This window comes from Penicillium waksmanii (assembly GCF_028829765.1).
Source record: "Penicillium waksmanii strain IBT 27052 chromosome Unknown utg000010l:1.0-3698451.0:1.0-3701458.0, whole genome shotgun sequence".
Taxonomy (NCBI): domain Eukaryota; kingdom Fungi; phylum Ascomycota; class Eurotiomycetes; order Eurotiales; family Aspergillaceae; genus Penicillium; species Penicillium waksmanii.
The window spans coordinates 469,577-482,768 of record NW_026643256.1 but is presented as its reverse complement, the minus strand read 5'-3'; the positions used below and the strand labels follow the sequence as shown (position 1 = coordinate 482,768).

Genomic DNA, 13,192 nt, shown 5'->3' with positions numbered 1-13,192 from the left:
CTAAACAGTAAGCCCAGTTTGCCGTGTCCAAGCGGGCTGGGCTTCGTTAGACTCGTCGATTGTTTAGCACAGAGCTGGTGGGACCAGTGCACCGACGATCCGATCGCGAGCGCAAGAGATCGCTCTTATTGCCACCGGCTGATTGCTGCCGCAGATATTCCTTTTGTCCTTGCATTAGCCAATTCGCATGCCATGGAAGCACCGGGGCGAGACCTGTGGGGCTATTGTACTTGTGGTCCCTCGATTCATGTATAATTGCTTTGCCACTCCCGACCGTGTCGGATCAATTATCCACAGGTGGTCAGCCGTGCCCCGAGAGCGTTACCACGCCAGGGGTCTGTCTACTTCGCTGCAAGAAGAAAACAGACAAATACCTGAAAAAGAAGCTCCGCGCTGTTAGTCTGTTAGATATTCAAATTATTCACCCCGTGCCGAACCAGAGAACGCGACAACCCCACAGAAGATCGATCCATATTTCACCAATAGGAGCCGGCACTCTCTGCCAATCGAAGACATGGGTACAAAAAGAACTCACCTGGAAATCAGGGAGATGGAACGACGTCATTCAGATACCTCCGTGCCCCAGTCAAACCACACGGTAAGTTAAGTCGCGTGTTTCTTGAGCATGCATGCTATCCATGGATCTCCAGTTGATATTAATTCGAATATCTACAATAGTTGCAATATCTAAATGCTCTTCATCCGCATTATGCCCTAATATATCTCGATCAGCATGGCAAACCTCGCATTGAATCTTCCTCCTCCTATGCCGAATCGTCGGCCTCTTCTCCCAACGATAACGTTTTCATCCGACCCGACGTCACAGAGCAGTTCATGAAAATGATTCCACAAAATCTTCAATCGATGCCATATACCCCGAGTAAGCAGAAGATCATCGGGCAACACATCGAAATCATTGACTGATCTTGTATCGCTACTAGATCCGAATCAAGCACCCATTTCACCATGGAGTGCGCAATCTAACTCGGGCTGGATGAACGCTGGCCCTGTGAGACCCGCGGAAATGATTCCTTGCGAATGGCAATCTAGCCAGAATCGACGAAAGCGACAACGCCCCACGGCAAGAGATCGTCCAAAATCTACTTCTCCACCACCGACAGCAGCACCATGTCGGACAGTTCTCCGAGTGGGTGATCGGGATACCTTGCGAAATTACTATGCGAAAGCATTTGAAGATTTCCAGCAGCTGAACTGTCGTGCTATTGCAAAGTCATACGTCAAGCTTGTTGAGCCGCGAAAACAAGTCCATTTTCCATACAATGGACGCAAAGTGATCTCAGGAGTGTCGCAACGCGTCGACCCGGAACTGACAAAACCTGGTTGGTGGCCCGAAGGCGTATGCCACAAAGAGCCGGACCACCTTCTCAAGATTCGTAAGATCAAGGATTTTCCGATACAGATAAATATATACTAATCGAAGTAGCTCGTCTCAAACTCTTAGTCCACATACTCTGTGAGCTTAAGGACAGCCATGGCATAACAGCAGAAAAGCTTTGTGAAGCTGGGCAGGATGTACGACGCCAGATTACCCCAGCCAGCAGGCTCGAAGTCCTGGACGAAATCTATTTCGTGCGCCAAATGGAGGAGCAGTTCATCGACGGAGAGATTGGTAAGCCTCCAGGTCTAAAATATTCATTTCTCGGGAAAAGACTAACAAAACGCAGATGCAAATACTTTGATTCACGTGTTCCACACTCAGCTCCCAGAGTCAGACAGCCAGGATGGCGAGAGGGCGTCATCAAATCACATTAATCGGGGCGCGGCGTCGGGCCGACAAGTGGTGCCACTGTCACCAGCTACTAGTGATTCCAGTGGTCCGCACAGCCCAACAAATACCAGTTTCAATGCGTATCCTGTCAACTTAGGTCGCCCTGAGATGTCCCAGGAAGCCCATAACGAGCATAAGCCATTACTACAAACACCGAATTACCTACCGGGGTACTTCCCACAACACTTTGTTCCTGCCGACAAACCTTCGACCGAATACTGGCCGAATGTCCCTCCCATGCCGGATGTATCCCAGTACGGCTACTGATCAAAGCGGAAGAGGTTAGTATCTCTTTTCTAATATTGTCATATACATTACCATTGGACTCGGATGGGCAGTGGTCACGAGTCACGAACACGAGCATGTGTCTTTCTGGGATGGTGTTTTGCGTGATGTTTTCAGAAGCGAATCTTTCTCAAATTGTAGTACTACACGGTATACGCATTCGATTGGAATTATTTATTTGGGTTGCGTCATGTCCAGTCATATTTTTAAAGCATTCCAAGGTTGCTCTGTCACGTCTTCCGAAGTAATTAAAACTGCATAAAGCTCAATCATATCGCTTAAAGCCTTGAGCTAATAGAGTTAGATGTTACTTCGTTGGGAAGAGCTCTATAAGTTGCTTCCTCCAGTTCAATCAGAAGCGAGGTGACGGCGGCATCGCCCGGGGGCATTAGTTGTGTGAACAGAGTAGCTGCTATGCCAGTCTTGGGATCAATCCACTTGAATTCGTAATTAGCGGTTAGCAAAAAAACGACGTTTCTATAAGAAAGCTAACGCAGAGAGAAACCATACCCAATGTAAGTTTGGTAGTCCACTCCAGTTGACAGTCCCGGCCTTTCTGCGACCAGGAATATCCTTCAGGTTTATCGTGCCAGCGAGACAATGATCTGCTTGACTAGCGTCATCCACACTTTTAATTCCCAATATCCGACTCATCTGAAGGCCAAGTGATTTTGGCATAGCTAAGCGTGATGCCTCGCTCAAATGCGGCTGGAACAGAATATCAAGGCCGCTCTGAGAGAGAATTGGGGCTCCGCCTTTCAGAAGTGCAGCAAGTAGCTTAACATAATCAGTGGTCGTACTGAAAAGTCCAATGCCGCCGAGACTGTCCTTCGATGGTTGGTGGAGAGTTATAGGCCCTTTTTTAACGGATTTAGAGCCATGACCGATACTCACACGATATCCCATCTCAAATGCATCAGGGAGAGTATTGCGACGGCGCTCCGGATGGAAGGTGGTTGATGTTGCTCCCAATTTAGACCAGATATTTTCCTGCATATAATCTTCTAGAGTTGAGTTCGAAACGCATTCAACCTGGAGAATGTTAGTGTCTGAATAGCGGGGGGATTCATTAGGAGCCAGAGATGCATACAACTCGGCCAGCCCAGTCAATACCAGCTCCATATGCCCATGAGGTTCCAGGCTCAAATATGAGCGGATGCCTATAACCATCCTAGAAAAGGAATAAAAGATATATTAGTCTCTCGATTATAAGACACCGATGAGGATTGCGACTCAAAACCTTACTCACCATACTCCCACAGAATGTATGTGCTGTACGACCATGGAACTTGGACCATTTTTTTAAAAGTGGCGAAGAGCTATCATACACGAAGCCGGCTGTATGACATAGTAGATCACTGAATGTATTGGGTATTTCAGTTAACAGCTGTCCATCGTCTCTCCCGTGCGGGTGTCCCTTACCGGATTGTGAGCTTCCCTTGCACCGGCTCAAGGCGAGGCTGGAGGGTTTCGAGATGCCCATTATCATCTAGCGTGGGAGATTAGATAGAGATTCTGGAGCCCAAGAAAGCATCCCGGGGGAGATACTTGGTCCCATATCGCGAAGGATTTGGATTCCTTTGAGTTCCGATACATAGTCCCTGGCATCATCATCAAGCGATAAAAGATTTTGCTCCACAAGCTGCATTATAGCAACACCGGTTACAAGTTTTGTCATTGATGCAACCCAGCACAACGAGTCTAGTTGAGGGGCTATCAAATTTCCATCCTCGAACGATGCTTTCCCACTTGTTCGTTCGTATATTGTTTTGCCTGTCTATGAGTGTCAAAATTGCAACTAGGGCAGCTAGATTTTCGGCAACCTAGATGGCCGAAAAGGCCACTGGGCAAGAATGAGAAGCTTTCTAACCAGAATTGTCAATAACGACAAATATTGCGCCATGCAATGACCCTGTTGTAGGATCTGTGAAGCCGTCCAGGATGCGGGTAATCTCGTCCATGACTTTTGTAGGGAACGTCTGATCAGGTCATCGATCCAATCCTATACCATTTACTCCGTCAAGAGCATAAAAGAAGGCCAGTCCTTTCAAATTAAAATAAAGGCTGCATTGATCTGTATCCCGCTGATACTCTGGGGTGCAGGCGGGGGGGGTTGAGCATCCGGATAACCGAGGTCACTCTCTAGAGTTTGACAGAAGCGGGACCGAGGCTGGTGGGTCTTCAATAATGTAGCCAGCTAAAACCGGTGATCACCGAGCTGGTGAATGAGACCTGGTATAAATTCTCCCCTTTTCTGTTTTGAAGTTATAGTATTGGAGACTCGCCGAGTGATCAGCTGGTAAATGTTGTTATATCTATCTGGAGAAGCAAAAAGTGACGAGATTGCCAGGCCTTACTAGACCAGACGATCCCAGCCGAGCACACCCCGTCCTATGGTCTGATTGAAATGTGGATTATATGCTGATAAGTACTGAATGTTGGGATGTCTAGTTTGAGCTTATTCCTAAATTCTACCCTAGTGAATGTAGATGAATTTGGGTTAGGTTGAACTCTCGTCATTGTCGTGTAGTGTAGGTGCTATTACCTGTAGACTTTACTCTATAGGCTATAGTTCCCCTTCACTATTTACCCACCCAGGCAACCACACGTCCCTTCCTTTTATATATGAGCCTCTTTCTCTTGTTTTCCTCTCTTCTTCCTCTTTCCCTCTTTCCCTCTCTCTCTCCCCTTCATACCACACACATCACTTTCGTTTCTTGCATCAATCCATCGCCCCCTTGCAACACCTCACGCGTTCAATGGGACTGCTTGGAAGGACTTTACCATCGGGTACTGAATGCTCCTCTGCACTCCCGGGTTGCCTTACGAGGCTTACCCTTCCAACTTCTTCACCCCAATCCTTACTCTAGAATGATGTAAGTTCATTCCGGATTTCAACTTTGGAGATCAGACACTAATTTGCTTCCCAGGATTTGCCATTCACCAGCATCTACTCAAGTCGCTCATGCCGACTCTTCATCTTCATCTTCATCACGGATCACAGCCTGAGAGGGTTAACAAGCCTGTTGCACCTTCCCCAAGGTCTTTGTTGATCCTTCCAATCCAACAATCAACACCACCTGGGCATTCGAGCATTTCCCCACAGGGAGGCTAAGGTCCATCTCACCCTCGATCCGATTATCGAATACTACGGACCGCCCTATAACCAGTAGTATTAATACTATGTTATTCTATACAACATTTAGATATTAGGCCCTAGCGTCTATATAGCCTCTAGATAATAGGTCTTAGTTCTCGAAATTTTCCATTTGCCATACGTCATATACTCAAATTGCTCATGCCGTGAATTCAGCATGTTATGGATACAAGCAATGGAGTGGTTTGCACTTTCCCCACGGCCTTATTGATCTTTCCGAGCCTGCCTAGGTAGTAATAAACACCCTCTAGCGATCGGGTTTCTACCCGGCTACTAGTAGTACTGCTACTATATATCTCGGGACTCGGACTCGTTGCAGAAGATAAGCCCTGGAGGTCACGAGCGGCATTACTAATACTGGTACTATTAGTAGAACACTATCTCTAATTGTGTTCCTTAGCTTATACTACTATTACTGTAGTATACTATCTCCTCTGTATACTGGCTGCATCACCTGCTCACATACCCCACTGTGATTGGCTGACCCCACGGCAGCTCCTCTGCACCTGTGGGCAGCTCCTCAACCAACCAACAGTCACCGCCAGACCACATTTCCCATTTCCCTTCTCTGTTTTGTGCTTTCTTTCCCTCTCAACCTTTGGAGAACATCCTTTGTGAATTACCCGAACGGTGTGCCACCCTCGCCTTTTACCGTTTTCGTGCTGCGTGATCGTCCGTAGTCTCCCCGCGTGAACTCTGGTTGACCGCAGGTGTGTTTGGAGGTTGAGGTTGTGATCGGGGTCGTGATCGGGTCTCAAGGTAAAGTCGCCATACTCCAACTCCATTTAAAGGTTGCCTAGCTCAACATCCCATCTTCTCCCTTTTTGCACTTTGATCCTCTTATCCATGGTCCTTCCTGGGTACCGTAATCAATCATCATGGGGATGCTAACATTTGCTCGTTTCCTCAGCCGGCCTTACCCTCACTATCAGGACGGCCCGACCATCTTCTCCTTCCAACAACAATTCCTCATGCAGGACGCCAGCGCGCGCGAGCGCCGAAAGTCGTCCGACGGCACCGGCACCATGGCTTCCGAGTCTCTCGCCTCCACTCCGCCTCTCGAAGACATCGATAACCCCTTCCTCGACGACTATGACCCCGATGATTATTACTCCCCTCCTGCTTCTCCCAAACTGTCCCGCACCAACAGTAGCTCCTACCAGGAGGACTGGGAGACCTTCCCGCCTCTTGATAAGCTCAGCATCTTCGATCTCCTCGACAATATCCAGCTCACACAGCGCTTTGAGAAATGGCAACACGCGATCAATTTGCAGAAGGAGAAGGTCCAGAAGCAGCGCGAGAAGCTTCGCACCACCGGCCAAACCGCCAGAAAACGCGTGGTCGGCGAGTTTAAGCGTCGCGTTCCTACCGCAGACGAACAGCTCGACAAATATCGCCGTCGCATGAAGACCGGCGTCGAGCGCTTGGGTAAACAATGGAGCAAGACAGCGACCGTCACCTTGCGCGAGAAGACCTCCTTCATCGCTGGTGTGCTCAACATTTTCATCAGTGGCTATCTGATCGGTGCTTGCCCGGAGTATTTCTACTACTGGTACACCCTGCAACTAGCCTACTTCATGCCGATCCGCTACTTCGCCTACCACGCCAAGGGCTACCACTACTTCCTCGCCGATCTCTGTTACTTTGTCAACCTGCTTTGTATGCTCTGTGTGTGGGCATTCCCGTCTTCGAAGCGGTTGTTTATCGGTACCTTTTGCTTAACATTCGGGAATAATGCGGCGGCTATTGCAATGTGGCGTAACTCACTTGTTTTCCACAGTATGGATAAGGTGGTCAGGTATGTTTTCTAGACCATACACCCTTCCTCGGATATAAGCTAATTAGATATTGCTCAGCACTTTTATCCACATCATGCCTCCTGTTACTCTGCACTGCATGGTCCACTTGACCCCCGTGGAAATGCTGAAGGAACGGTTCCCCGCCATCTACTCCATCAAGTTCAGTCAGCCCGGTGACCCAGAGCACTACTCACTTGGTGCGATGATTATCTGGGCCACAGTACCTTATATCGTCTGGCAACTGGGGTACCACTTTCTCATTACCGTACGCCGCGCCGATCAGATCGCCGCCGGTCGACCGACCAGCTTCACCTGGCTCCGAAAGTCTTACGCCAAGGCTTGGATCGGAAAGCTTGTCTTGAGCTTGCCCAACCCCCTCCAGGAACCAGCCTTCATGTTCATCCAGTATGGGTTTGCTCTATCGACCATGATCCCCTCCCCGATCTGGTTCTGGTACCGCTGGGCGAGCGGTCTTTACATGGCGGCTTTGTTTACCTGGAGTATTCACAACGGAGCCACCTTTTATATCGACGTCTTTGGCAAGCGCTTCCAGAAGGAGCTGGAGCAGCTGAAGCAGGATGTTGCGCGATGGCAAAGCTCCCCAGAAGGTGGCGGCGTTAGCCCATATATTCTTCCGGACAGTGCTTCTGGTGTTGTGAACGCACCGGTCCCACTCGAGAAACGGAACAGCGTCGATCGGATCCCACTTCTGGATCCGACCGCCATAGTCACCACTGGCATCGAGGACCCGGCCAAGACCGATTCCATGCTTCGAGAGAGAATTTGATTTGAGTTGTGGGGTATCCCCTTTCCATTCGTTTATGATACCCTAGGCGTATACATTTCTTCCTCCGTTCGACCTGCACAGTTGATTTGAATCTACGCGTTTTTGCGCTGTTTTTATCTGATTTGGCGGTTATGCTTTCTTGTTCGAGACGAGGGTGGAGGGTGGTATAAAGAGCAGGCAATATATTCCATCTAAGTTATCATGATCATGCAGTCACCAACCAAATCGAGCAAATACATTTGAATCCTTAGACTTTACTCTTGTTCAAAATGCGCGTTATTTCCATTTTTGCTGGCCCCTCTTCGTCGGACATAAGAGACCCGACCTCACCCTTCCCACCGATTCTTTTCTTTTCTGGTATTCCCTGTCTCTAGATATGTAGTATCTCGCACTCATAATCGCCCGCTTTTTATCGGAGATGATGCCCTCCCCTCCCGCCCCCATGCACTGCCCCTTTTTGAAAATGGCAGCGATTGTGAGGACAAGCCAGACTGCCACAAGCAGGATTTAAGACGGCGTTGAAACGTCCTTCGATTTTCTTCTTCGTCGACTTCTATCACTTGATTTTTCCTATAACTGCTTTCTTTCAACGACTACTTCAGAAACAAATAAGGCGGAGCCAAATCAATCCATACTGATATACTGATAAACTGATCGAACTTGCATATGGGATGATATGGCCCCAATGCTTGCTTGCTATCGTACATATGCATGTAATATCTGCAAGTCAATTAGCGAGGCTGAAACAACGAGTCTAGAACAAGGATGAGCCCAATCTCAGCTCATGCTCGTCATGCTCGCAGTTGCGGGTTTTCCGTCCTGCGATGATGTATGTAGAATCATGAATCATCTACAAAGTATCATTTGGAATATCCACTGGAATAATTGCCACTTTCAAAATTCTGTAACTCGGCAGATTCCTCAGTTTCTTATATGCTACAAAATGCTCTAATATCCATAATATTAAGCCTGCACATAGCTTGTGGTAGGCCCATCTGGAATTCAAAGTAGATCAGAAACACTGAAAAGCGCATCCACAATGAACGCTGACGGTGTGACTGTGACTTATGACGGTCCCCAAGATGAGACAGCGACGACCTTAGGAGTGACAACCTCAGGAGCGGCCGCGACTGTGACTGCGTCATCCTCTTCAATGGCCTGGGATGGTTATATAACTATCAATGATCAAACCTACCACATTCCCTCTGATGATTCATGGTTGGATATTGTTCTAGATGATGGGTCGCTGCTTGCGCTGTCTTCAGGACATGCGTCTATCAATGGTGATAGAAGTTGGCTGAGTATTGGAGAAATTGGTCCAATATAGGAGGACAAGTACTATTTCCCATAGATGGTCTTGGTATAGTTACTTGAATACCGCATACTACTATGCATTAGCTCATATTCCCGGAGTCGTGGCCATTACCTCAAACTACGTGCTAGCAGGTAAACATCAAACTAGATATCTATAAATCTATCAAAAGGTCTAGACTCGCCACCGGCAATTAACTCCGACCCATCTCCGAGGTCACGTGCGATCAACGTGATCGATTGGATGCCGGCGTCACAACATTCTCGCTCTGTCTCGGGCCGTTTCCAGTCGCTTTTTCCATCCAAATTCGGTCTTCAATTTATTTTATCATCATATCCATCGCGCTGATATCGTGGTTCAACTCCTTACTTGTTGTTGCGCATCCCGCAATTCCCCTGCTCGACTCCCCGAACCTCTTTTCCTTTTCTCCCAACATTTCCGCAAATGTCCGCCACCATGAGATCCTCTCGTCTGGTGCGCAATGCCTCCGCTTTGCGCCCGGCATTGACTGGTAAGATTTGTTTCCAAGGTTATGGTATCATGAGTGTTGGCGACAAGTGTATCTGACTTTTTCCATGCGCTACAATAGCTCGCTCCCGTGCTACTGCTCTTGGTCCGGCTTCCCTGGCCGCGGCCAGCAGCCTTCTCTTCAATGGTCGCGGAATCCCATCGCAAGTCACTGCTCTCGCTATTTTGATTCCCCAGCAGCGAGCGTACTCTACCGAACAGACCTCCACATCCAACTCCTCTCAGTCATACCCCCCTCCCGGCTTCAATGCCGAAAAAGCCAAGGTCCCGCTCCCCCAGGAGCAAGCACAATCCCAATCAGCTGCTCAAACGAAGCAAGATGTGAAGGCGTCTGCGCAAGAGGGCACTGGAAAAGTTACTACAGCCCCTGACGAGAAGAAGGTTGAGGTCAAGAAGGATGCCAAGAAGTTGACAATCGGTCAAAAGATTAAGAAGGAGGTCCAGCACTACTGGGATGGCACAAAGCTGCTTGCTACAGAGGTCAAGATTAGTTCGCGTCTAGCGCTGAAGATGGCTGGTGGATATGAGCTCAGCCGCAGGGAGCACCGCCAGGTTTGTTAAACATACAGAATCCCGAGGATCGTGGGATCGGATTGGCTAACATGTGCCTCCGGAACAGCTCCAACGCACCACCAAGGATCTGGGTCGACTTGTCCCCTTCTCGATGTTCCTCATCGTCCCCTTTGCCGAACTCCTTCTCCCAGTCGCCCTGAAGATCTTCCCCAACCTGCTGCCCAGCACCTACGAGGGCCAGAAGGCGCGTGAGACCAAGGCTCTGAACCTGAGCTCGACCCGCAAGGAGGTCTCCAGCTTCCTGCGCAACACTCTGCGTGAAACCGGTCTGCCCCTGACTGCTGCCACCGTGAAGAACGATGAGTTCACCGACTTCTTCCGCAAGATCCGCACCACCGGCGAGTCCCCCTCGACCGAGGACGTTATCAAGGTCTGCAAGATCTTCAAGGATGATCTCACCCTGGACAACCTGTCCCGCCCGCAGCTGGTCGCCATCTGCCGTTACATGAACCTGAACTCGTTTGGTACTGACGCTATGCTCCGCTACAACATCCGTCACCGCATGCGCCAGATCAAGCGTGACGACCGCGCCATTTTCTACGAAGGTGTGCAGTCTCTCTCCGTTCCGGAACTGCAGATGGCCAGTGCCTCTCGTGGTATCCGCACCCACGGTGTTTCTCCCGCTCGTCTGCGTGAGGATCTCGCCATGTGGCTGGACCTCCGTCTCAAGCAGGGTGTCCCCTCTACCCTTCTCGTCCTGAGCAACGCCTACATGTACACCCAGGGTGGCAAGGAGTCCGAGATGGCTTCGCAGGTTGACGCCCTCAAGTCGGTTCTCTCCAGCATTCCCGAAGAACTCTTCCACGAGATCGAGCTCGAGGTTCACAACGCCGAGGGTGCTGCTACCAACAAGCAGCGTCTGGAGGTCATCAAGGAGCAGGAAGAGCTGATCGAGGAGGAGACGAAGCAGAACAGCGAGAACGAGGGCAAGGGCGTCTCCGCCCCCAAGGATATCGACGATATCGATGAGAAGGAGGAGGCCAAGATCGAGGCTGCTGCCGATGCTGCTAACAAGCAATCGGCTGAGGCTAAAGAGGCCATGAATGAGGGCGCCAAGGTTGAGGAGACCCCCGAAACCGAGGCTGAGAAGAAGACGGGCCAGAGCTCGTAGGTTGTTACTTTACTACACACATGTCTCTTTATATGTTTGGCTGCGATTTACTTTGGGGCTTGCACTGTTGATCATATAGACTTTCTTTTTTTTCTCCCCCGGTTCTTCTGGTCCTCTCCTTCGGTTCTCATCTTGTGTTACTTTTTTATTATTATTACGATGTGTTGATAGACTACCCCTCTCTCCATCTTTTTTTACCCCCATCTCCACCTCCTATACGTCTTTTGTCTGGACACTTGACTGCTGATTCGCTCTTTACTACACTCATCTTGTCCTGTCTTGTCATTTTTGTCAACTCTTCGCCGTGGAGTCTAGCATGGGGGGTTGCTGACGCAGAACAGTAGCTAGCGAGATAGTGTTCTGGCAATGAATAGCATGTATTGATAGAAATTTATTTGAAAATTCTGATACCTTCCAGTTTCCAGACAATAAGTAACCTTCAAGGTGGAAGAATACTATATCTAGTGGCGTCTAGCGTTGATGCTCGACGTCCTTTATAATGAACTTGCACTCTCCTTTATTCTATCAATATTATTTACTTAACTATACCTGACCTATTTTCTTATATCTTATCTTTTTATCTTACTCTTCTACCTTACCTTTCTACCTTACTCTTCTATCTTATTTGTCGTTATAGCCAACAACAATACTGATACTAAGCAGAAGTCTCTCTTATATACAGACTTTAACAGCCCTAAAGTCCTCAACGTTGTTAGCCCTTATCTAACCTTCGGTTACTTTTACAGTAGATACAGAAGATACCTCTGGTTTTAATCTAGCCAGAACCTAGTTATCTTATACTAACTATATATAACTAAGCCTAATCCTAAACCTTAAAAACCTTAACCCTCTTTAAAGAATACTATCTAAGAACGAGCCTACTAATACTATTATATATATTAACCTAATATACTCTGATAATTTATAATATTATTATCAGAGAAAATAGAGAATTATACAGTAAGCTCTATTTTTAGCCTAGCTTACTAAGAAAGTATTTAAGGAAGAGATATCCTAGCTCTAGTATTAATTTATTTATCCTTAATACTCTCCCCCCTAACTCTTGCTTAAGAAGTAAGCTATTTGCTTAATTAATTCTTATACTAATTTATAGGCTTTATTTATATCTTTCTGTTTAGTTATACCCCTAGTCTTTAAGGAGATCAGTACTCTCTAAGTATATACTGTAGAGTATATCCTAAAGAAATAAGTATTACTAAGTAGCTAGTATAATACAGTCTACCTATATAAGCTAAGATATAGAAACAGACTGATTATAGAATACTATAATACTCTTAAGTAGATAGAGTAAGTCTTATCCTCCCTGTTATATTTTACTAGTAGGCTTTAGGGAAATATTACTGATTCTTAAAGGATATTTAATCTATAATTTACCGCTTACTTTAGAAGATACTTCTATTATAAGTCTCTTAATTTTAGGTTAGAACTTATTAAGGAAGTAGTAGTCTTTTATAAATAATCTATATCCTATAAATAGTCAAAGATATAGAGATATTCCTCAGAAGGAAGGATAAGGGCTACCCTGATAAAAAGTATATCTGTAAAGATAAAGGGCTCTCTAATAAATTATTAGTATTTAATTCTAAACAGATAAAAGAAAACTCTAATAAAGATTAGAATAATAGTATTATAGGTAATTTAAGTTATTTATAGAAGGGTAACTTTTCCCTACTGATCTAAATCAACTTCTTAGGATACTGAACTTAAGGTATATTAGATTTTAGTATAAAGTAAGCTTCTGCTTATATAGTACCTATAGGAACTGTTTAAATAGCTGTAACTTTTAGATAATACTGAGATAAATCTTTAAAATATCTTAGTAGGTAGATT

At 47.0% G+C, this 13,192-nt stretch overlaps 5 protein-coding genes across 5 annotated transcripts; 4 read left to right on the top strand and 1 right to left on the bottom strand.

The window, feature by feature from the left end:
* Positions 1 to 550: 550 nt before the first annotated feature.
* On the top strand, positions 551 to 2,056 carry N7481_012129 (DUF2841 domain-containing protein; the record flags this gene model as incomplete). The annotated part of the gene is made up of 5 exons (XM_057271348.1): positions 551 to 598; positions 679 to 880; positions 942 to 1,394; positions 1,445 to 1,630; positions 1,686 to 2,056. 5 exons carry the CDS (start codon positions 551 to 553, stop codon positions 2,054 to 2,056), a joined length of 1,260 nt encoding a protein of 419 aa, XP_057115536.1.
* Positions 2,057 to 2,352: 296 nt separating this feature from the next.
* Positions 2,353 to 4,035, bottom strand: N7481_012128 (serine hydrolase domain-containing protein; the record flags this gene model as incomplete). The annotated part of the gene is made up of 6 exons (XM_057271347.1): positions 2,353 to 2,511; positions 2,585 to 3,106; positions 3,165 to 3,234; positions 3,497 to 3,563; positions 3,623 to 3,847; positions 3,945 to 4,035. 6 exons carry the CDS (start codon positions 4,033 to 4,035, stop codon positions 2,353 to 2,355), a joined length of 1,134 nt encoding a protein of 377 aa, XP_057115535.1.
* Positions 4,036 to 6,109: 2,074 nt separating this feature from the next.
* Positions 6,110 to 7,817, top strand: N7481_012127 (glycerophosphocholine acyltransferase; the record flags this gene model as incomplete). The annotated part of the gene is made up of 2 exons (XM_057271346.1): positions 6,110 to 7,029; positions 7,088 to 7,817. The coding sequence occupies 2 exons, from the start codon at positions 6,110 to 6,112 to the stop codon at positions 7,815 to 7,817; spliced, it is 1,650 nt and encodes a 549-aa protein (XP_057115534.1).
* Positions 7,818 to 8,856: 1,039 nt separating this feature from the next.
* Positions 8,857 to 9,144, top strand: N7481_012126 (uncharacterized protein; the record flags this gene model as incomplete). The annotated part of the gene is made up of 1 exon (XM_057271345.1): positions 8,857 to 9,144. One exon carries the CDS (start codon positions 8,857 to 8,859, stop codon positions 9,142 to 9,144), a length of 288 nt encoding a protein of 95 aa, XP_057115533.1.
* Positions 9,145 to 9,573: 429 nt separating this feature from the next.
* N7481_012125 (MRS7 family protein) lies at positions 9,574 to 11,341 on the top strand (the record flags this gene model as incomplete). The annotated part of the gene is made up of 3 exons (XM_057271344.1): positions 9,574 to 9,640; positions 9,719 to 10,209; positions 10,277 to 11,341. The coding sequence occupies 3 exons, from the start codon at positions 9,574 to 9,576 to the stop codon at positions 11,339 to 11,341; spliced, it is 1,623 nt and encodes a 540-aa protein (XP_057115532.1).
* Between the last annotated feature and the right edge of the window lie 1,851 nt (positions 11,342 to 13,192).